The sequence below is a fragment of the Ctenopharyngodon idella genome, chromosome 4, assembly GCF_019924925.1.
Source record: "Ctenopharyngodon idella isolate HZGC_01 chromosome 4, HZGC01, whole genome shotgun sequence".
Lineage (NCBI taxonomy): Eukaryota > Metazoa > Chordata > Actinopteri > Cypriniformes > Xenocyprididae > Ctenopharyngodon > Ctenopharyngodon idella.
The window spans coordinates 23,512,238-23,536,771 of NC_067223.1; the positions used below are offsets into that span (position 1 = coordinate 23,512,238).

Consider the following 24,534-nt stretch of genomic DNA (forward strand, 5'->3'; position numbering starts at 1 on the left):
GCATTCCTGCAAATAAAAGACTGTTTTGTGCTCACCTTGTCTGCTTTCATCTGTTCATGACATCAGGCTTGATTTCCTGGTTCAGTGACCAGCTTTGTCACCCCTCCTAATCACCTGAGCTCCACCTTTCATTCTGGGAAAGAGTATCAACAATTATGACAACTTAAGACATAAAATCTGCCTTATCTGATCTCAGAAGAGTAACCTAAAAACAACAGAGCAAAGTGCAAAAGAAGAACTGAGGATTGGATTCTTCGACCTCAGGATTAAGATCTTTAGTGTTCCACTAACCTGCAGTGCAGCAGTAATCAGACAGACTCCAGACAATGCCTTCAATATCCTTTATCTTTAAGATCTCAGACCACTTTCAGAGTACAAAAGTTTTTATAGAAAACGAACATGGTAAAGGTGACATGATTCCTTACGTTATTTTCCTCCAACTTGATTGGTTCCACATTTGTAATTCTTTGTATATCTAGATAGCAAAATTTGTCTGGCTCACCTCTGGGCCTCATCCATGCTTCAGTTCTGGCTGAGTCCCCGGCCCAAAACTGGCCCACATGAACAGCCTCAAATAGTTGTGGTGCATCAAATCAGTGCAGATATGTTAGATGGACTTATTAAATGAGACAATCTCATTTGCTCTAGAGTCTAGACACATGCAAATTATCCATTAGTAATCGAACTGACAGCTCAGTCAGACAGAAAAGCCTTTATGTAAACACTTTAATCAATCTGAATGAAATTTCGATTGGAGTGAAAGGGGTGGTTTATTTCTTTTCTAATCCAATAGAGAGATCCTGTAAACACTTGATCGGATTGGAAACCGAAACTGGAAAGGACTGCACATGTGAGCTCTACTAATGAGCTGATGATCTGAATCAGGTGTGTTTGATTACGGAGACATGGAAAACATGCAGTGTTGAGGGGGGCTCCAGGAATGTGGTTGGGAATCCCTGAATTAGCATATTATTATTAATAGAATAGAGTTGTAATGCATGACAAAACAAAGCACATTTAAAACAATTACTGAAGAATTGTTAAATGTTAAAATCTGACTATTGATCAATCTGGGCCCACCCGTAGCTCCACCCCTGCTTCAAAGCAAGCATTGTTCAGGAAATATTCATGAAAATATGAGGAAAAGAAAATGCCACAATGTCTCTTTCTTCTCTTATTTACAGTATGTAGGATAAAGAGATACAGATCAAGAATCAGTAACAAGATACACTTAAAAAGGTATTATTTAACTTTCTAGATTGGATGGAACTGGATTAAATATTTTGATTTATGACCGGTAATCCCAATATGAATGGGATTACCATCCCCACTCACCGACTGAACCTGGTTTCTTCCAAGGTTTTTTTTTTTTTTTTTCTCCATTTTTGTCACCTGATGGAGTTTGGGACCTGTCTGTCTCAGTACTGAAACTCTTCAAACAAAGTTACATTTATAGACAGCTCAAACTTCAAACACACATTAGTCCTCATTAATACAGGTTCATATGTTAATGATTCTTCATGATTTTAATCTTAAGTCACACGCTGAAGGTTCAGAATGATTGGATTCACATTCTTCGAAGCTCCTGTTATCTTAAGGGAAACAGTAGGAAACCACTGAAAGTGTTGTGGTTATTCGGGCTATCATATATCCTTGTGTTAGCCCAAAGTCTCACATAGACAACATCTCCAACCTCCAGGATCAACACAACTCCATTCAAGGAGTTTATCCGATCCTTAGGCTGAATATCGTATGCTATAACCATACGCTCTCCATTCTTATAAATGGCTGCAGATGTAGTTCCTTCAACACAAAATACAGAGAATCTGAACATGTACGCTCCTTTCAGTGGGGCTGTGAAAACACCTAAATCAAATAACAAGAAATACAGAAAAGAATCATGTTTCCTGTATGATTGCTTAATTACCAAACACACTGTGTAATTGTTTTGAAAGATGGCAGATCTTTTAATTCTCTTATACACATTACACAACTGCAGAGAGGTCTGAATGGAGCAGAAGGGTTTTCATTACTATAAACGGAGTTTTATGACTCCATTTCATTGATAATTACCTGTAATTGGGTTGTAGGCGTTCCCTATGTTTGTGAAGACGTTCCTGTAGGTTAGTGGGATTTCACTGGTAAAAGGACCAATATGTCCACTGCCAGATTGCATCAGTGCAGCTGAAAAAGCAATCTCTCGGTCTGTTATTGAAAAACGTAAGCAATATTGTGATATATTACTGTATTACACTGAGAATTATACTCTGAAATTAATTCTCTAATGTTTTCTTTCTGCTCTGTAACGGTGGTGGTCAGTTCTCTGATGTTTCCTTTCTGCTCTGTAACGGTGGCGGTCAGTTCTCTCAGTGCTACATGGATGTCAGGGATGCCCAGATTGCAGTATTGTTGGCTGTCAGTTGAAGCTTCAGCTCTCAAAGTGTCTGTTTGAGGTGGATTCTGTCTTCCGTCCTCAGAGCTGATCTGTTGACTGATCTCATTCTCATTGAGTCCTCCATCTACCTGCTGCTGGACGACAAACACAAAGGTTTCCAACAGCAACAGTATACATACTAAAGCCTTCATTCTTCACTGATGTTTGTTTCCAGCTCTTGCTCTGTCATCCCCACAGCCTCTCATGTTCCTTTTATAGTGTCCTGATTTACTGTTTTTTTGTACTTGATTTATTGCTTCAGATAATAAAAGTTGTTCAAGTTGATTGTTAACCATAATTAGTGAAATGTTCCAGGCTCAGTAGAAGTTTATCTCTATTCACAACATTTGTGGCACTATGTTGATGACAACAATAAGAAAGAAAATAAGAAAATAACTGATTCATCTCTCTCCCTTTTTTAAATTTATTTATATAGATTAGCAGTCGGCAGCCTTAAAGCATGCAAAGGGAAAATCACTGAAACCTCCGGTCACATGAATTAATTTTCGGATCTCACACTTTAATAATATTTATTGGACCTAACTTAATAAAACAGGCTGTGTGACTATGAGGAATGATTACCTTAAAATGTAGGTCCATTTGCAAGTTTGAGTGAAATTAAATACATTAGCTATTGTCACATGCCAGTGATTATCCAGACCTCTGATATATTTCTGACCTCTGATATCCATGTGAATATCTTACAACAGTTACCAGGTTTATGACAAAAATTTTACACAGACAAGATTAGTAAGTGATGATTACATATATATAATGTTGAAGCCTTGTGGCAATACTATTGTAACGGTCAGGATCCAGTGATGACGAAGATGAAATAACAAAAGATTTATTTACGAACACGATAATAAGCCAAACTCCAAAAAAGTTTGCTAGTGCACAGAAAACCGACAAATGAACAAGACAAAGGGAGGAACTTGAGTTGATCATCTGTGTATTTAAATGACAAACAGCTGTTATTAGTTAGTGTCCATTGTGACTGTTAAGTGGTGGGAAAATAGAACAAAGGAACACGTGATGAATGAAAACAAACAGAAACTAACAGAAGATAACTGTGACATTACAACCCCCTTCAGCAAGGGCTGGTTTCTGGGCTGGATGGGGCTCTGGAACGGGCACTGGGCGGGGCTCTGGAACGGGCAGTGGGCAGAGCTCTGGGACTGGATGGAGCACAGGGTGGAGCTCTGGGACTGGAAGGTGCATAGGGTGGAGCTCTGGGAATGGAAGGAGCACAGGGCGGAGCTTTGAGGCAGAATTGGGCATAGCTCTTAGTTTAGGGGCTGGTGCCATCACTGGACTCTGGTCAGGGGCTGGAACCCACGTGTGTGCAGCCCACACACACACACAACATGGCTGTGGCCATAATGGTCAGCGCTTCATTCACAGAAGCTGACTCAAGGGCAGGAACCAGCTCTGAGATTTCTCCCTTAGGAACAATCTCAGGCATGGCGACCATCTTGTCTGAGGGCTCAGGCGCAGCTGCCATGACAGGACTAGACTTTGGAATGGTTGCCATGACAGGACGAGACTGGACTGGCGGTCATGACGGAACGAGACTTTGGACTGGCAGCCATGACGGGACAAGACTCTGGAATGGACAAGGGTGTCTGTGTTGGTCATGTCTCCATCAACCTCACCGACTGTGAGGGAAGAACCACTCAACCATAATCAATATAATGAGCCAGGGAACAGGTGGTAGCTGCCGCTGGAACTTGTTGATAGAGTTGGGAAATGAATGAAAAGTAATGAAAAGAACAGAGAAACAAATAGCACACCCTAACCTTACAACAACGTCAGTAATAATAATAGGCTAATAATAATATATTATATATTTTTTAAGGAATATCAAACAATTTCACATTATTTAAAGGGATAGTTCACCCAAAAATGAAAATTCTGTCATCATTTACTCACCCTCAAACCTGTATACATTTCTTTGTTCTGCTGAACGCAAAGAAAGATATTTGGAAGAATGTTTGTAACCAAGCAGATCTTGCCCCCCATTGACTACCAGTATTTTTTTTCCTACTATGATATTTAATGGGATGGCGATTTATTGTGAACCCGGGAATTGCTGCTCATGTGGTCAGTGACATGACTGTCTGCTGTAAATAAGAAGTCATGTGCTTGGAATAACAAGACTACATTCATACTTAATTTAATAATAGAAAAATTAATGTTCTATTTAAATTTTCTGTTTAAAAATTGGAAGCTAGACACTATATTTGAAATTATTTTCTGTCTTGCATTTAATATAAAAATGATGGATGTAATTTTAAAAATATGGAAATTAGCTGAGGTGGAGCAGTGATGAAATAGTATTCTTTTAAATACTTTCCAGTGAAGAGCAGCGGTTATCGTACAGTGCTCGGCAGTGGTCAAAAAGGATTTAAACTGAATTTTTAAGTGATCTCTTCTTGTAAACTCAGAGATGTGGATTTGATGGTGGGCGGCAAGGGAAGATCGACTGCCAGCACTCGCCCCACTGGCTGCACTGTACCTGCATCTCCCCACTACTTCAGTGGAAGTGGAGAGACTTTTTTTTACTTCTAACACAGCACAGACCCAGCCTAACAGGACAATATTAAAACAAGTGCTCTTCATGTGGGAAGAGTTTCTCTCAGTCAAGAAACCTTAAAGACATGAGAGCGGTCATGAGAAGCTGCACCAGTGCTCTACATGACACTTTAGCCTATGCCAGTGGTCAGCCTATGCCAAAACTGGCCCGCCAGCAATAATATCTGCCCCGTGCCTGCAGCCAGATTATTTTTTATAGCGGTTAGTTCTGAAATAGATCTTCATCTCGAGATCTTTGTCTCTTTAACGAACTCCTCCTAGAGCTTCAATCGGATCAACATCATATTTGGTCAGTCTAATCTAAAGGCCTTTGTGACATTAAGTTGCGAAGATCTTGAGTTTTCACTGAAGGGTGTGTCCGTGGCGGCCTGAACAAAGTTCAGTGTTTCGCCATGAAAGAGGAAGCTGTTGTAACTCAGGCATACAGTGTCCGATCTGCCCCAGACTTCACATGTGTGATAATAGCCCTGGCCTAAAGACATCTACATGCCAATATTCAGTTAGTCATAGCGCCACCTGCTGGCAGCAGGTAGTGTGGTGCATCAAAATGACTTATTTTGCCATTTTTCTCTTCTATTTATCCGCTTAAATGAACATTGCCCCGTTTACAGTTTTCCACAGGCCAACGGTTGGCGGTGAGCCCCGGTGAGAGGGCCCTTCATCACTGCTTGCAGCTGTATTATTATTAATACTATTATTACCAGTAATTTATTTTATTTTATCTTCATTTTAAAGTATAAATGTCACAGCAGCCTTACACAATGTTGCAAACCCATGCGCCACTTGGTGGTGATTTTGTGACAAGTGTGACATGACACTGGGTTGTATTTAATGCTGCGGTGTTACAGGCGGCAGTAATAGGCATTTTAGTTGAGTACCTACAGTACCTGCTTTCACCATGGCATTTTAAATCATGCTGCGCTGATCATTGTTATTTATATCACATTTTGTTCTACTGTATTTACATGCCTGTTTCCAAACCAGCATGCAGATTACTTGCTATAAAAAAACATTGAACACTGAACATGAATACTTCAGTTAATTATTGTCTTTTGTAGTTTTATTATCTTACAAAAAGTGCCAGTTTTACCAACCCTCCTAACCACCTGATCTCCACCTGCTTCCTGTTTCATTCTGGGAAACAGTATCAGCAATTACAGCTAAGGCATCGGCTCATCTCAGAAGAGTGATCTCAACTACAGAGTGCGGTAAACCAACTGAAGAGAAGAGATTTTTTTCGGTAAAACAAAATATTTATTTACACTGACTATCTGACTACCTTTATACAGATGCCTATCTCTGCATTATGTCTGATTTATTTTTTTTTTATTTTTTTAATGGATTTCCTTTATTTGGCAATAATCTATAATGGTTGGTAGGACACTTTTGTAAGTGTCTTTGGAAAAGAGCATCTTCTAAATAGCATAAATGATATAGATCAATTTAAACATGAGGTGTTCATATGTTGCATATTCTCTGTTTTCAAGGTCTAATTCTAGTTCATGACAATTTAGCCAATGATAATAACTACTATTGACATAACTGCATTCATAAGTGTTTCATCAACATGAAGACCATGTTTTATAATAAATATAAAGTACTGGAAAGTTTGTTTACATAGAAAATCTATTTTATAGAGATATCTATTCTCTATTTACTATGATTTTAAACAGGTCAATTTCAGATTCAGAAACAAGAATGTCTCAAACTGTCGTACCCATGACCTCTTCGACGCTTGTCATCCAGTTTCAACCACCAACACAAACAACAGCAGCTGGAACTGGGACAAATGCTCCTGTGCCTGTTTATGGACAACAGCCAGCAGGAGTTTCACCTCTTCATGGACTTCAGGCATTTCTGAAAGGCCAACCAAAAGCCCTTGGGGTGAGAAATTGATCATAAACCCAAATAATTGTAGAATTTTCATGTCAGTGTGAGGTCTGGAAAGTACATGAATAAATTATATTTAAAAAAAAAAAAAAAAAAAGTAGTACACACATGAACAAAGCAAACACTTACTGTATTGCCTTGTGATAATGCAGGAAATACAGCAATATAAGATACTGTTTATCATTTACAGAGTAAAGTAGTAAAAATTTATAGTATACCAGTCACAGAGAAGAATGTTTTCGGAGTTGGAAGCTATCAAAAAATGTTTTATCTGCAAATTAGTATGTGAATTTATGCAATGAGAGTACCTAGATATTTTTGTAATACAATCATAAATCCATAACTACAACTGTTATAAATTTATATTGTTTATGTTATACTGTTCCCCAAAATGTAATACAGTTTTACTTGTGTTATAAATGTCTCTCGTCCTTCACAGACTGTCCAGATAATGATTGGTCTGTTGACGCTCCTGTTGGGAATCGTGTCTACAATTTATGCAGATTCCATCTCTGTCTTAAGTGGTATAGTTTACTGGGGATCTATCATCGTAAGAAACAATTATACAATTAAGTGTTGTGTCTTTTATAACACAAGTTACATATTCCAGCAGAAGTCTTGATTTGTGTCTTTCTCTCTGCTCTCAGTACATTATCGCAGGCTCACTCTGCATTGCTGCAGAAAACAAACTGAATTCACCCTCCAGTTTGTGTTTGGTATGTACACAACACTGGGTACTTGAAACCTATTGTGTTTGTACTGATTTCTTCTTCCTTATTTTTCTGCCATAAAAGTGTATGGGCAACAGTGACCATAATATTCACAGAGAACCAATGTTCATTTTTCACAAATTGAACTTTATCTCCTAAACGCAACACCCAAATTTAACTAAAGTTAATAGACATAGACTGCAGGACATTTTGAGAATTCACATCAAATTGTGTATTTTGTGTAGTTTTAGTTTTATATTTTATTTATTTATTTATTTATTATGTCAAGCAATGTATTTTTTAATCGCACTCCATAAACCTTTCCATCTGTGTTAGCAAGCTAAAGTTCTTGTTAATTAATCTATTTTATGTTGTTTTCTACCTGTAGGTGAAAGGTTCTCTCGGAATGAACATTTTCAGTACTTTAACTGCAGGCACTTCCTTTGTCTTAATTTCATTGGATTTGGCTTTAGGGCCATTTAACACTTGGTGCAACAATTATGATTGTTATTATATTGAGGAAAAGTATAAGGTATGTCACCAACTTTTATATTCACATTTATTTAGTAATTACAGTAAGATCACTGTGTGGTCAGAACACTTGACAAAAGTCAAGCCATAATCTGCACTCATCTGTCCAGTCTTTTTCCAACATTTCATAAGTAGTTTATAGATCTCTTACTATTACTGATCATTTACAATGTAAGAAAGCATTGACATTATACATTAATTGTAAACTCAGTCCAGTTTGATATATAAATATGTTGTATTACTATATGATCCTCAAGGAAGGTAGATTCTGATCTTCTGAACAGCCATTGTACCAGTGTGAGTGCTAATTATCAATTATTTTGTCATTATTATTTTTGCTCTCTCTCAGACACTCTTCTGGGGAATCAGTAGTGTAACATTGATATTCGCAGTCCTTGAGTTTATCATCTCCATATATCTGTCAGCATTTGCCTGTAAAGCCACCTGCTGCTGTTCTCCACAGGTAAGTGATACATCAAGTTCCCAATATATATATATATATATATTTTGTCAGCTGAACCCCTCAGATTTGCATATATAATGGAAATGGTTTCTTTTAAGGGTGTTCACACTTGGCTTCATGCTTTACAAGAACCAGCAAATACTACAATACAAAGTTACAATACAAATATTTATTTCTTAAATTCTTCATTTTCAAATTTTTAAAACCTCAAGCTTTTAACATGTATTCTTAAGATTTAAGGGGTCATGAACTGGGTTGTTTTATTGTTTTATAATGTTTCCTGGGGTGCACTTATAATGTTAACATGATTTTTACATCAAAAATTGTCATAATTTAGAAATAAAAGGCATTTTTCCTACCCTGATTTTAGTGCTCTGATTTGAACGCTCTGTTTTAAGGGCCGTGTCTGCTGTGAGACTTCAGTGTAAACCTCTTTCCATTTGAAATATCCAAGTATTACTCCCTCTTTTAGCACGTTTTACTATTACAGCTCTCAAGGTTAACTAATCGTGAAAAGTGCTGCATTATATCTATGGGATTACATTTAGATTGTATCATGAAAGGTTGCAGAGATGAACATTTTAGCCGATCACAGACATTAACTCTAACATGTCAACAACATACTCTTATTGCATTAATGTGTTTCGTACCTGATGATCTATAAGGTAGTCAAAATCAATCATCATGGACAAGATATAAAATAATACACTATAAAATGTTCAAGAGATATTACATTTAATATATTTTACCCTTTTTTAATTAATACATTTTTTTCTCCTTTATAACCACCACACAAACACATATAACATCAGACCCTTTTGTCTTCTGATGTGGCTTGTGGTATGTGACTTTCCAGTTTCTATCTTTAAATGTCTGTCTTTAACTTGCCCTGTCAGTCTTCTTACTTCATCTATTTACCTCAGGCAACACAACAAACCTGTGACATTACACGCTGTGGTATTGCAAGATGGCGGCGCCCTTGCTCCAAAAGCTAGAACAAAACATCCTTTTTTCTTTAACATAGTTACATTAATTGTTCTTGTTATATATATTTTATTGGAAATCAGTTTACTAAATAAGGTAAACTTGACTGACTGCTTCATTTCCACTTTAAACTTCTGTCCACAATGTTGGAAATTATCTGAATGTAAAGCAAAATTAGCACACATTTAATTATCAAACGTTAAACTCATAGCACTTGCAGAGATGGATTTTGGGAGAAGCAGTGTTTACTGTGAACTGAGACACTTTAAAAATGTGATATTATAAGCTGTACACGCAGAATCACAGTACAGCTTTTTACTCTGAAACATGCAACTACTAATTCAATGGAGTCAATTTTTCCCTACTTAAAACATTAACACATTTTATTTCAAGACATCAGGTTTTTGTCCTTAAAGTACCCTTTCATGTAGTTAACTACTTTTCTACACATCCCTCATTCTAAAACATCATTTTAGAGCTAGTAATGGAGGTTTGAGCCATTGATATACAGAGATTAAACATCTGTGAATCACCCGAGTCTGTGCGTCTCTCAACAGTGTTCAACATCTCTACTAATAGCAAAACTCCAAGTTTAACTGCTTCAAAAACAGCAACATTACCATCTACTGAGAAATGTCATGTGGTTTTTCAATCGTGAAATTATTTTAAGAAATCCAAATGAAAGCGTAAGGTTTCACACCAGGACATTTCTGTCTTTTGCTTTTTTCTTCTCTATCTGAAGTAGATTGATGTCTATAAACCTGTAATATTGAAACTGTCTGCCAGTGTCATTGAATATATGTCATTTCATAGTAAGAAGGCATAAAACACTTCTTGTGCATTTTTCCAAAGGTGGCGTTTGTTCCACAAGTTTTACCTCAACACCCCTGTTGTTTTGGGCACAATCATTTCCATAATCTTAACAACCCAGAGGTAAGAGAAGTTTAATTGTTTTGTGGAATATTCTCTTTGAGTACCATTTTACTCAAAGTCCCATGTTTTATTTGAATTTAACGTCAATATATATGAACTGGAAGTGTGAAAAGCAAAGTAATGGGTGCATTAACTGTTTAATATTATCTGTAAGGAAGCTGATCATATAGATTGTTTTTTCTTGCAGATATCTGTGGTCAGCAACCCTTCAATGCATCACCTTCCTGCAGAAATTCCTCCACAATACAGTGAATTTAAAGAGTGAATATTAAAACAGACTGGACAGAGTTGAGGTGGGACACATGAGTTTCCCAGTGATTTCCTGTCTCTCTAATGTCATTAAAAAGAGAACATAACAACAAAGGAAAAATCACTTGATCAAATAATTACAGATTTTTTAAGTCACAAATGTGTAAACAACTATTTAAGACTAGATAGATTATTCATAGATTCATTTTTTTTTCTTTGCTTAAGTTTACTTTATCATTACTGAAATTGGATAGATTGTTTCGAACAACTACTCGCTTTATTCTTACAGATTATACTGTATTAAGTATACCAAATTAAAAAATGGCTTATTCGTTTCTCTTTTTTGGGTTACCTTTCACTTGTATTTAACCAGACAAGTCACTTAAGAACAAATTCTGATTTACAACAACAGCCTGGAATATCAATCTCCTGGAGGACATACAGACATATATCTCATTAAAACTTCATTAAAACAATGGTGTGTCATTCACTCTTCAAAATAGCCTTCCTTTTTTTCTTTAAACGCAGTAAACAGATATAAATATAGATATTAGGGATATCTATATTTATCCGCACAATCTTAAATTATCTGGGCCGATCAAGGTATTTTTAATGGATCTATATCAGCTATATTAAGCCTGATTCTTTATTTTACATTAGCCATCGTGCAAGTGTCCTAAACGAAGAGCACGATTTGTGGCAGGAATACTTGGATAAATGTCTGCAAAGTGGAATTATTGTCGATTGGAATATGAAAGCAGTGCAACAGCCATTTTCAATATCTGCAATGCGAGTATTTCACAAGGTGGTAAGAACAGAGCTGTGTTCAATATTACCATTTTGATACGGCACCTCAAAACAAAACACTCAATGAAAGTTAATGCAGTTCAAAGTGCTTTACAGGCAGGAAGGAACCAAATAGATACAGTATAAATTAGTAAAAATTAAAATGAGGAAAATTAGAACAAAAATAAAAATAGACCCATTAAAATAAAAGAACAAGAATAAAGTTACTGCCGATACTGCATACCGGTGAATACCGGCCCACTTTGAGCACTGGATCCAGGTCAGACAGAGTGGCCAACACTGGCTCAGGGACAAACAAGGCTTCTCATGGGCGCAGGCAAAGCATCCATAACGAGGTCTGGATCAGTGATGTTGTGATCATCCACGGTGGAAGAGCCAGCTCCACACACTGGCAAAATGTTCCTTGAGGACCATCTATGGGCAGCAGTGACTTGAGTGATACTTTTAATTCTGTTCAAACATTTTTATTAGGAATAATTACACAAAAGAAATGTGAAACTAAACTAGAAACAGGTTGATTAGTAACTAAGGTAACCATGATAAACAGGAAATAAACCACTGGAAATGTGAACACATATAAAAGATCTTAATATAAACTATGTGTACCCTGCTGACACATCAGGAATAAACCAGCATTGATTCCATGCTTGACCAGAATATTCATACTGTTTTTAAAGGGTTAGTTTACACAAAATTTAAAATCTGTCATTTATTACCCACCCTTGTGTCGTTCTACATCCTTAAGACCTTTATCTTCGGAACACAAATTAAGATATTTTTGATGAAATCCGAGAGGTATCTGTTCCTCCGTAGAGATCCAACGCAACTACCACTCCAAGATCCAGAAAGTTAGGAAAAAGACATCATTGAAGTACTTCATGTGACTCCAGTGTCTTAAACTCAATTTTATGGAGCAACTTGAGTGCTTTGTGCAAAAAAATAATTTACCACTTTATTTACAAAATAACATTATCCAAAGTGTGTTCGCGCAACAATGCAAGCTCTCGCAGCGTGAACACAACACGCATGCATCGTGAAGCTCTCGTGAACACTCGCGCATGTGCGTTGAGTTGACATACGAACTTGAACGTCGTGGAGATCTTGTGAACATGCGTTGCAGATCAATATTTTTGTAAGTTAAGTGGTAAATTATGTTTTTTTGCGCAAACAAAGCACTTGCGTCGCTTCATAAAATTTAGGTTAAACCACTGGAGTCACATGGAGTACTTTAATAATGTCTTTTTCCTATCTTTCTTAACCTTGGAGTGGTGGTTGCGTTGTATCTCTATGGAGAGACAGAAACCTCTCAGACTTCATCAAAAATGCCAAAATTTTTGTTCTGAAGATGAACGAAGGTCTTACGGATGTATAACTTTGTAATTTCTTTTGTCACTGGTAAACCGGTCAAACGTTTCACAGCATCAAAGGAATTGTCTCCTGTTTCAAAATATCTGTACGCAAATCAGTTAAAATCAATTAAAATGTTTGTCCTCATTGCAAAACAAGAACATTTAAAGATATGAAAACCAAGAAAAATGCCTAATAAAAGCATAATCATAAGCAGTTTGTTCAATTCAGTCATCATTGACTGCTATCCTTACCTGCATTGCATTACCGATCTGCTGTTTCATGCATTCCTGCAAATAAAAGACTGTTTGTTTTGTGCTCACCTTGTCTGCTTTCGTCTGTTCATTACATCAGGCTTGATTTCCTGGTTCAGTGACCAGCTTTATCACCCCTCCTAATCACCTGAGCACCACCTTTCATTCGGGGAAACAGTATCAACAATTATGACAACTTAAGACATAGAATCTGCCTTATCTGATCTCAGAAGAGTAACCTAAAAACAACAGAGCAAAGTGCAAAAGAAGAACTGAGGATTGGATTTTTTGTGTAAAATTATATTATATACTTTTACCTTACACAATGTTAAAATTTTAGATAAAAATGTACGGCGACTGGGAAGGGACATGTTCAGTTCACTTAGATTTGTTGTGGCCATGACATGGTAATTTGTGGGAATGTCATAGTAGGTTGAGGCCTTGACATAACTTGTGGGAACGACATCCTTGCATGACCGTAGCAACTGCAATTTTCTGAAAAGGATATTATTAATAAATTTAAATAACATTTTATTTTGAATTAAGAATGACAAAAAAAAAAAAAAAAAAAAAACTATGGAATTAAGATGTGATTATATTAGCCTAAATTATATTGTTTTTCCATTTACATTATTAATCAGCATGTTAAGAGCATTTCATAAGAATCGTTATAATTGGAAAAAAAAATGTAGATAGCAAGGAAAGACAACTTAAACTTTGAAATTGCTACTTAACTTTGTTTTCTGCTCATGATTAGGGCATTTTAATTATCATGTACATTGTTTGTTTTTAGTAGATACTTATTTTAAGCAAAAAAATCATGAAAAATAATAATACATTTTAGTATTCTTGACTATTTTGATGGTTTAAAATGCTTTTCTTTTACAAAGCACTACTAATGTCCAGATGGAAATTTATAACTATTCCAAAAAAATAAAAATGAAGTAGACTCTAACGACGACAACTTGCTTCAAGTCGGACGACGTTTTGCACCCTAAATTAAAGGATTAGTTTAAATGAAAATTAGCCCAAGCTTTACTCACCCTCAATCCTAGGTGTATATTACTTTGTTTCTGACGAAGACAATCGGAGAAATATTAATAAATATCCTGACGCATCCAAGCTTTATAACCGCCTTCTGTATTCTTCAAAAAGCTTACGCTGTACGTCCTACGCCTTCCCTATTCAACTTACGAAACTGACGCAACACCAGTTCCGTTTTTCCGTAATTTGAATGCGGAAGCTTTATATTTCAATTTATAACTTGTTAATAATGGATTTTTTTTTTTTTTTTTTTTACACAAACGCATCGCTTCGCTTCAGAAGGCCTTTATTAAAGGGTTAGTTCACCCAAAAATGAAAATAATGTAATTTATTATTCACCCTCATGCCGTTCCACACCCGTAAGACCTTCGTTCATCTTCGGAACACATATTTAAATCAGTTCATGTGAGTACAGTGGTTCAATATTACTATTATAAAGTGACGAGAATAATATTTGTGCACCAAAAAAACAAAAAAAACAACGACTTATATAGTGATGGCCGATTTCAAAACACTGCTTCATGAAGCTTCGGAGCGTTATGAATCTTTTGTGTCAAATCAGCAGTTCGGAGCACCAAAGTCATTTTTGGGTGAACTAACCTTATTTTTATTTTAGGGTGAACTAACCCTTTAACCCTCTGGAGCCGCGTGGAATATGTTTATGATGGATGAATGTGGATGGAGACACTTTCTTCAGCTCCTACTCATTTGGTAACGCATACTGCTACTGCATTTTCAACGGTTGCTTGTTTTGGGGAGTTTCCGGCTTTAGTCTCCTCTTCAGCTGGTGAAATGCTTGTTCAATAGGATTTAAATCTGGAGTTTGACTTGGCCAATCTAAGACCCAAAATTTCTTTACCATGATAATCTCCTTGATTGAGTTGGCACTACTAGTGTTTTGGGTCATTGTCCTGTTGCCATATGAAGCACTTCCCAGTGAGTCTGGTGGCATTTTCTTGAACACTGGTAGGCCAGATTTTTTTGTACACTTCTGAATTCATTCTTCTGCTGCCATCGTTGAATAAGTCATCAATAAAGAAGAGTGAGCCTGTTCCAGAGGCAGACATGCATGCCCATGACATGACACTACCTCCACCATGCTTTCCAGATGAGCTTGTATGCCTTGGATCATTTGCCGTTTCTTTTCTCCTCACTTTTGCTTTCCCACATTGATAAAGGTTAATCTTTAACAAACTCTCTCCTAGAGCTTAAATCGGATCAACGTCATATATGGTCAGTCTAATTTAAATCCTTTGTGACATTAAATTGTGAAGATCTTGAGTTTTCACTGAAGGGTGTGTCCGTGGCGGCCTGAACAAAGTTCAGTGTTTCGTCATGAAAGAGGAAGCTGTTGTAACTCAGGCATACAGTGTCCGATCTGCCCCAGACTTCACATGTGTGATAACAGCCCTGGCCTAAAGACATCTACATGCCAATATTCAGTTAGTCATAGCGCCACCTGCTGGCAGCAGGTAGTGTGGTGCATCAAAATGACTTATTTTGCCATATTTCTCTTCTATTAATCGGCTTAAATGAACATCGCCCCGTTTACAGTTTTCCACAGGCCAACGGTTGGTGGTGAGCCCCGGTGAGAGGGCCCTTTCATCACTGCTTGCAGCTGTATTATTATTATTATTACCAGTAATTTATTTCAGTATTTTATCTTCATTTTAAAGTAGAAATGTCACAGCAGCCTTACACAATGTTGCAAACCGTCCCCTTGCGCCACTTGGTGGTGATTTTGCGACAAGTGTGACATAACACTGGGTTGTATTTAATGCTGCGGTGTTACAGGCGGCAGTAATAGGCATTTTAGTTGAGTACCTACTGTACCTGCTTTCACCATGGCATTTTAAATCATGTTGTGCTGATCATCGTTATTTATATCACATTTTGTTCTACTGTATTTACATGCCTGTTTCCAAACCAGCATGCAGATTACTTGCTATAAAAAACATTTATGAATACTTCAGTGAATTATTGTCTTTTGTAGTTTTATTATCTTATAAAAAGTGCCAGTTTTACCAACCCTCCTAACAACCTGATCTCCACCTGCTTCCTGTTTCATTCTGGGAAACAGTATCAGCAGTTACTCGGACATCTTACTTGCGTCGGCTCATCTCAGAAGAGTGAACTCAACTACAGAGTGCGGTAAACCAACTGAAGAGAAGAGATTTTTTTTCGGTAAAACAACAAATTATTTACTTACACTGACTATCTGACTACCTTTATACAGATGCCTATCTCTGCATTATGTCTGATTTTTAAAAAAAAAATTATGGATTTCCTTTATTTGGCAATAATCTATAATAGTTGGTAGGACACTTTTGTAAGTGTCTTTGGAAAAGAGCATCTTCTAAATAGCATAAATGATATAGATCAATTTAAACATGATTTAAACATGAGCTGTTTGCGTTTTCAAGGTCTAATTCTAGTTCATGACAATTTAACCAATGATAATAACTACTATTGACATAACTGCATTCACAAGTGTTTCATCAACATGAAGACCATGTTTTAAAATAAATAAGTACTGGAAAGTATGTTTACCTAGAAAATCTATTTTATAAAGATATCTAGTCTCTATTTACTATGATTTTAAACAGGTCAATTTCAGATTCAGAAACAAGAATGTCTCAAACTGTCGCACCTGTGAACTCTTCAACGCTTGTCATCCAGTTTCAACCACCAACACAAACAACAGCAGCTGGAACTGGGACAAATGCTCCTGTGCCTGTTTATGTACAACAGCTAGCAGGAGTTTCACCTCTTCATGGACTTCAGGCATTTCTGAAAGGCCAACCAAAAGCCCTTGGGGTGAGAAATTGATTGTAAACCCAAATAATTGTATAATTTGTATGTGTATGTTACTGTGAGGTAAGGAAAGTACATGAATAAATTCTTTAAAAAAAAGAAGAAGAAAAAAAAGTTGTACACATGAATAAAGCATACACATTTTTTTTGAAGAATGTGACTTATTGCCTTGTGATAATGCAGTAAATACAGCAATATAAGTGTTACGTTCCCCTCCCAGTCTAGGGATCAGAAGGGAAGGTCACAAAGGACAAGAAAATATGATAATATAAAGTAATGCAGAGACGTAAAAAAAAAAAAAGCGTGGAGAACACACTTCAGCTTCAGTCTCAGAGTGAAAACATAACACAACCTTAAGGAAAAGTAAAAATGTTTATTTCCTTCATGTACCAAAAAGCTTAATAAAAATAAGGGAATAAATATTAAGGAGAGAGTATGGCCTAAAATAATAAACAGAACAGAAGCTAACTAAAGTTTAGAGAAGCTACTTACCCTGCTCAAAAACACAGATAAAAAAAAAAAAAAAAAAAAAAAAAAAAAAACACACAACAACATATCCCTACATTTCCCAAGAGACACAGACACATTCCAGTCTAAGGCTGGGGAGAAGTGTTCCTCAGCACAGGATCTTCTGAGTGCACTATTTATACTGCTCTGACTCGGGCATGATTACAACGAGTTGCAGCTGATGGTAATTAGCCTGAGTAAGAGAGTACTCAGAGAGAAACAGAGAGCACAACAAAGGGCACAAAAAAAATTTTTTTATCTGCAAATTATTTAACGAGAGTTCCTAGATATTTTTGTAGTACAATCATACATCCATAACTACAGCTGTTATAAATATATATTGTTCATGTTATATTGTTCCCCAAAATGTAATACTGTTTTAATTGCATTATTGATGTCTCTCTCATCTCTCACAGACTGTCCAGATAATGATTGGTCTGTGGACTCTCCTGTTGGGAATCGTGTCTTCACTTCATGCAGCATCCACCTTTGTCTATAGTGGTATTCCTTACTGGGGATCTCTCATCGTAAGAAACAATTATACAATTAAGTGTTGTGTCTTTTATAACACAAGTTACATATTCCAGCAGAAGTCTTGATTTGTGTCTTTCTCTCTGCTCTCAGTACATTATTGCAGGCTCACTCTCCATTGCTGCAGAAAACAAACTGAATTCACCCTCCAGTTTGTGTTTGGTATGTACACAACACTTGTACCGGGTGTACTTGAAACCTATTGTGTTTGTACTGATTTCTTCTTCCTTATTTTTCTGCCATAAAAGTGTATGAGCATCAGTGACCATAATATTCACAGAGAACCAAAATTTGTCAGGAATGGCAATGCTCATTTTTCACAAATTGAACTTTATCTCCTAAACGCAACACCCAAATTTAACTGAAGTTAATAGACAGACTGCAGAACATTTTGAGAATTTACATCAAATTGTGTATTGTTTGCTCTAAAACTACATTATTTTAAAAGATAAATTTCAGTTGTATCCCTTAATCATTCACATGAGCTATTGGTGCTTGGACCCTGATAATTGATGCTTGAGGGTATATTTTATTTATTTATTTAGTATGTCAAGCAGTGTATTTTTATCACACTCCATATACCTTTCCATCTATTTTAGCAAGCTGAAGTTCTTGTTAGTTTATTAATCTATTTTTTGTTGTTGTTGTTTTTCTACCTACAGGTGAAAGGTTCACTTGGGATGAACATTTTCAGTACTATAACTGCAGGCATTTCCATTATCATAATTTCAATGGATCTGGTTATAGGGCCATTGAACATGTACATTTACTGCAATGATTATGAGTGTAATTATTTTAAGGAAAGTTATAAGGTATGTCACCAACTTTTATATTCACATTTATTTATTAATTACAGTAAGATCACTGTGTGGTCAGAACACTTGACAAAAGTCAAGCCATAATCTCCACTCATCTGTCCAGTCTTTTTCCCGACATTTTCAGAAGTAGTTTATAGATCTCTTACTATTACTGATCATTTACAATGTAAGAAAGCATTGATATTATACATTAATTGTAAACTCAATTCAGTATAAATATGTTGTATTACTATATGAAGATTCTGATCTTCTGAACAGCCATTGTACCAGTGTGAGTGCTAATTATCAATTATTTTGTCATTATTATTTTTGCTCTCTCTCAGACACTCTTCTTTGGAATCAGTAGTGTGTCATTGATATTCGCCTTCCTTGAGTTTATCATCTCCATCTGTCTGTCAGCATTTGCCTGTAAAGTCACCCCCTGTTGTACTCCACAGGTGAGTGATGCATCAAGTTCCCAAACTTCTTTTGTCAGCTGAACCCCTCAGATATGCATTTGTAATGGAAATGGTTTCTTTTAAGGGTGTTCACACCCTTCTTGAACTTTAAAGTGGAAATAAAGGAGTCAGTCCAGTTTGCATTATTTAGTAAACTGATTTCCACTTTAATAAAACACGATTAATGTAACCATTTCAAAGAAAAAAGGATGCACTTGGATGGACACATACACGCATTATGTCAGTCAAAATACCCCTTTAGGCAAGTATTCTTGTAAACACATTCGGTTATGTCTTAATTGAGAGGTGAGAATTCGGATGTGAGCGTGCATGGGGTCTTAAAGTGACAGCAACCTATAAATACCTGCTGTTGTCTGTCATGTAAATCAAACAACAAAACACAGCTTTAACAAAGATTAATCTATATTAAATTTATACAGTGAACAGTGTCATTTTGCATTTAATTATTACATTTCTGTACATGAAATTTAATACTACAGTTAAACCTTGTACTGTATTTGTAACTTTATATTGTATTTATCTATGCTTGTAATTGGTGTACAGTATTTGTACTTTTTACAGTCTGTTCACTCGCCTTTAATAAGTTAAAGTGGCCTAAGTAATAAATGCAAAGGTTTTTTTTTTTTTTTTTTTGTGCTGATCCGAAAAATGATCCGATCCGTGACTTAATAACCGTGATATGATCCGAACCGTGAGTTTTGTGATCCGTTGAACCACTAACCGTTAAGGGTGGAAGAAGCCGTGAACTTGCTGGTTTGGGGTAAAGAGCGGGTCCGAAACACTACCTGGAGTAAGTGTGGATGGTGTACACCGATACCCACCGTGTCAGAGTTCATCTGCTGTCAGGAGGCTGATCTGGACCATGTATTGCATGGTGATGTTGCCAGTTTGATGCTGGATATTCATCCAAATTATGGTAAAAACCAAAAAACATTACTTTTAATAAAGTACATTGAAAAAGCAGTAATAAAAGAGCCATACAAAAAAAATAGCAAACACACATATAACATCAGACTCTTTTGTCTTCTGATGTGGCTTGTGGTATGTGACTTTACCGTTTCCATCTTTAAATGTTTCTGTCTTTACCTTACCCTGTCAGTCCTCTACTTCATCTATTTACCTCAGGCAACACAACAAACCTGTGACACTGTGGTATTAAGATGGCGGCGCCCTTTCTCCAAAAGCTAGAACAAAACATCCCTTTTTTTTTTTTTAAATAGTTACATTAATCATGTTTGTTATCAGTGGTGTGCAGTGGTGTTCTGAAATGAGGAGGCACATTTTTTATTTATTTATGAATCAAATGTAAATTCATGTGCATTACTCTTAACGTTGACACATGTTCCTTGTTAAATGAACATTACTTTACATTACATCAAAAAAGAAACCAAATACAATTCTATTTTGTAATTTTACATTAACAATGTATTGTAATAAATGTTGTTTACATCAAAACCAAGTCAATCTCAACAAGTTAGTGTTTTAAGCATTTCTACATTCATTCCAAAATAATAACTAAAGGCAATAATTTAAACAATATATTTTATTTGCGTATTGATGTTTTTCTTTTGTAATTGTCAACTTAGGCTATTTTGGATCATCAGTCATGCTCCGTAAACACCGTCTGTCACAGACACGAATTGTATTTTTAATTTCACCAAGCTGATTGCACTAAAAACCCCTGCAGTCATCGTGTTTTCAGTCCATTTCAAGTTTGATTTTGACGTGACATAAAGCAGTGATATCTAACTGGGTGATCTGTTTACTTAGTCTTCCCATTGACGCCATCATTTGTTCATTCAAACTGAGGCGCGGAACGTGCACGTAAACAAGAGGCAGGATTTGTCGCACAAACCAATCATATCCAATCATAGCGCGATGGAGACATTGCCTCCTCTCACGTGACTTTCCCCCATTCATTCTCAATTACCCCCCACAAAACCCACCGCACGCCAGGGGTCTGATGGTTTTCTATGGTTTTCTATGAGAGCAAAGGGAGGCATGACTCCTGCTGTAACTTTACCTGCGGGTGTCGCTGTTGGACAGTGTTCCTTAAGAAATATGAGTGACTTGCGCTCTTTTTAATGTCATAATTTGTAATATTTGTGTTGTTTTATATGTAATATGGATTATTTTCTCATCCTATTTTTTTTTTTGAGGAGGCGCTGCCTCCCTCGGAGGAAACGCCCCTGTTTGTTATATATTTTTTATTGGAAATCAGTTTAAGCATTTACTGTGAACCGAGCCACTTTAAAAATTTGGTATTATAAGCTGCACACGTGTACATGATCACAGTACAGCTTTTCACCCTGAAACATGCAACTACTAATTCAATGGAGTCAGTTTTTCCCCACTTAAAAACATTGTTAACATATTTTATTTAAAGACATTTATTTTTGTCCTTAAAGCACCCTTTCTTGCAACTACTTTCTTAAAACATCCCTTATTCCAAAACATCATTTTCGAGCTAGTAATTGAGGTTTGAGCCACTGATATACAGAGATTAAACGTCTGTGAATTACCAGTCTCTCAACAGTGTTCAACGTCTCTACTAATAGCAAAACTCCAAGTTTAACTGCTTCAAAAACAGCAACATTCCCATCTACTGAGAAATGTCATGTGGTTTTTCAGTTGTGAAATTATTTTAAGAAACCCAAATGAAAACATAAGACTTCACACCAGGACATTTCAGAAGGATTTCTGTCTTTTGCTTTTTTCTACTTCATTTGAAGTACATTGATGTCTGTAAACCTGTAAAACTGAAACTGTCTGCCAATGTCATTGAATATATCTAATTTCACAGTAAGAAAGCATAAAACACTTTTGCATTTTTTCTAAGGTGGCGTTTGTTCCACAAGTTTTACCTCAACAGCCCTGTTGTTTCAGGCACACTCATGTCCATGATCTTTACAACCCAGAGGTAAGAGAAGATTATAACCCCAGTTTAATTGTTTTGTGGAATATTCTTTTTGAGTACCAGTTTACTCAAAGTCCAATGTATTATTTGAATTTAACGTCAATATATATGAACTGGAAGTGTGAAAAGCAAAGTAATGGGTGCATTGAAGGGTTAGTTCACCCAAAAATGAAAATTCTGTCATCATTTACTCACCCTCAGGTTGTTCCAAACCTCTATAAATTTCTTTGTTCTGTTGAAAACAAAGGAAGATATTTTGAAGAAAGTTTGTAACCCGGCCGCTTTGGGCCACCATTGACTTCCATAGTATTTTTTTTTCCTACTATGGAAGTCAATGGTGGCCCAAAGCAGCCTGGTTACAAACTTCATTTTCTTTTGTGTTCAGCAATACAGAGATATTATACAGGTTTGGAACAATATGAGGGTGAGTAAATGATGACAGAATTTTTATTTTTGGGTGAACTAACCCTTTAACTGTTTAATATTATCAAAAAATAAGTAATCTGTAAGGAAGCTTATCATATAGCTTTTTTTCTTGCAGATAACTGTGGTCAGCAACCCTTCAATGATCACCTTCCTGCAGAAATTCCTCCACAATACAGTGAATTAAATTAATGAATATTAAAACGGACTGGACAGAGTTGAGGTGGGACACATGAGTTTCCCATTGATTTCCTGTCTCTCTAATGTCATCAAAAGAGAATATGACAACAAAGTAAAAATCACTTGATCAGATAATAAGATTTTTTTAAGTCACAAATGTGTAAACAATAACTATTCAAGACTAGATACTATTTGTACTACTATGCTGTTTACCTTATTACTGAAATTGGATATTCTTTTGAACAACTACTTGCTTAATACAGTATAATCAGTAAGAATAAAGTATATCAAATTTAAAAATGGCTTATTCGTTTCACTTTTTTAGGTTACCTTTCACCTTTATCTAACCAGACAAGTAATTAAGAACAAATTCTTATTCACAACAACAGCCTGGCAGGAGAATATTAATCAATGGTACAGTCTTTGCAGAGATCGGCCAAAATAAAACTTAGAACTGTTCCAATTTAAGGCCGGTTGACCTATGCATCTCCATTTTCTTTTATTGTCCAAATCATCCCCTGTGCTGGATTAGGACCTAGCTGTGCTTTAGTGTTACTTTTACTCTCTATAGACCGGGACCATATGAAAACTGAGTGTTTGTTTAACACTGATAATTTTACTATGTTAACCAGCAACGTTTTTTTTTTTTTTTTTTTTCTCCTTTAATAAATAATTTATTAAATTAATTTGGAAACTTGGCTTGGCCTTTATTTATCTACAAACACACGCTAAAAAATGTGATATGTAACACATACACAAGTTGTGGGTTTGTCCCTCGAGGGACAAACCCACAACTTGTGTATGTGTTACGTGATATGTATGAAATGAAATGGGAACGCGGGGGCGCGATGCGACCGCAAAGGGTACTTTCACTTTTGCCAGTCCCCTGGCCCCCCCTTGTGCATGCCAGTGGTTTTTGGTATGCCAGGTGGGTGAATATTATAGGAATGAATGCACTGAAAAGCCCTCGCGCTACTCTTATAGGTCAGATGTCAATGCAGAGAGAGTGAGAGAAGCACAAATGGAAGCCGCACGACTAACCTTTAAAAGATCGCGTTCTCGTTTTTATTACCCACATGATCTAATTCCTAAATGACAACGATTTGCCCGTGTAGGCTATATTAAATCTTTGACAAAATTAAATCGCGAGATGCAAGTCTGCATTCGCGCTGCCGCTGATTTAAAGAGAGCTGTCATGTTTAGATATAAACAGCTTCAAAACAATCTTGTCAAACACACAGTATCATTATTTCTGTGTGACAAATATTCCAATTATCACAGAAGAATACAAAAGTTTAGATATGTGGGCTGATGTCTACCTTACTTATCAAAACAGAATAAATCACCTTTTGTGTTCTAAAGTGCTTCAAATAACGCTGTATCGATTGCATTGTTACGCCACTAGGCGTCTCTTGTGCCTCCCTTCAGCTCATAGAAACAAAGCAGAGCCTCCTAAGCGTGCGGTGGGTTAAGTGGGGGGTAATTGAGAATGAATGGGCGAAAGTCATGTGAGAGGAGGCAATGCCTCCTTCACGCCATGATTGGATATGATCGGTTACGATTGGACGCGATTGGTTCATGCGATAAATCCCGTCTCTTGTTTTCGGGTGCGTTCTCGTCGAATCGGCCTGAATGAAGACAGTGA

At 36.4% G+C, this 24,534-nt stretch overlaps 2 protein-coding genes and 1 long non-coding RNA gene across 7 annotated transcripts in view; 2 read left to right on the forward strand and 1 right to left on the reverse strand.

The window, feature by feature from the left end:
* LOC127511242 (membrane-spanning 4-domains subfamily A member 4A-like) overlaps positions 1–11,124 on the forward strand; it is a 103,426-nt gene extending 92,302 nt beyond the window's left edge. For 2 of the 5 annotated variants that reach the window (XM_051892035.1, XM_051892034.1), the window contains exon 8: positions 10,728–11,124. In XM_051892035.1, coding sequence (XP_051747995.1) covers positions 10,728–10,805 — 78 coding nt within the window. In that variant the 3' untranslated portion in view covers positions 10,806–11,124. Of the gene's footprint in view, positions 1–6,104; positions 6,270–6,702; positions 6,914–7,358; positions 7,470–7,566; positions 7,636–8,017; positions 8,162–8,509; positions 8,624–10,459; positions 10,541–10,727 lie in introns of those variants that run through there. The other 3 variants (XM_051892036.1, XM_051892040.1, XM_051892041.1) reach the window with 3 other exon arrangements.
* The window catches only part of LOC127511273 (uncharacterized), a 63,756-nt gene extending 40,750 nt beyond the window's left edge, over positions 1–23,006 (reverse strand). Inside the window, exon 1 of the long non-coding RNA XR_007929949.1 lies at positions 22,860–23,006. This is a non-coding gene — a long non-coding RNA (uncharacterized LOC127511273). The remainder of the gene's footprint in view (positions 1–22,859) is intronic.
* LOC127511247 (membrane-spanning 4-domains subfamily A member 4A-like) lies at positions 16,273–23,192 on the forward strand. The gene is made up of 8 exons (XM_051892060.1): positions 16,273–16,425; positions 16,848–17,058; positions 17,979–18,089; positions 18,187–18,255; positions 18,756–18,905; positions 19,235–19,348; positions 22,209–22,289; positions 22,828–23,192. Exons 2-8 carry the CDS (start codon positions 16,873–16,875, stop codon positions 22,894–22,896), a joined length of 780 nt encoding a protein of 259 aa, XP_051748020.1. The 5' UTR covers positions 16,273–16,425; positions 16,848–16,872; the 3' UTR covers positions 22,897–23,192.
* Positions 23,193–24,534: the final 1,342 nt, after the last annotated feature.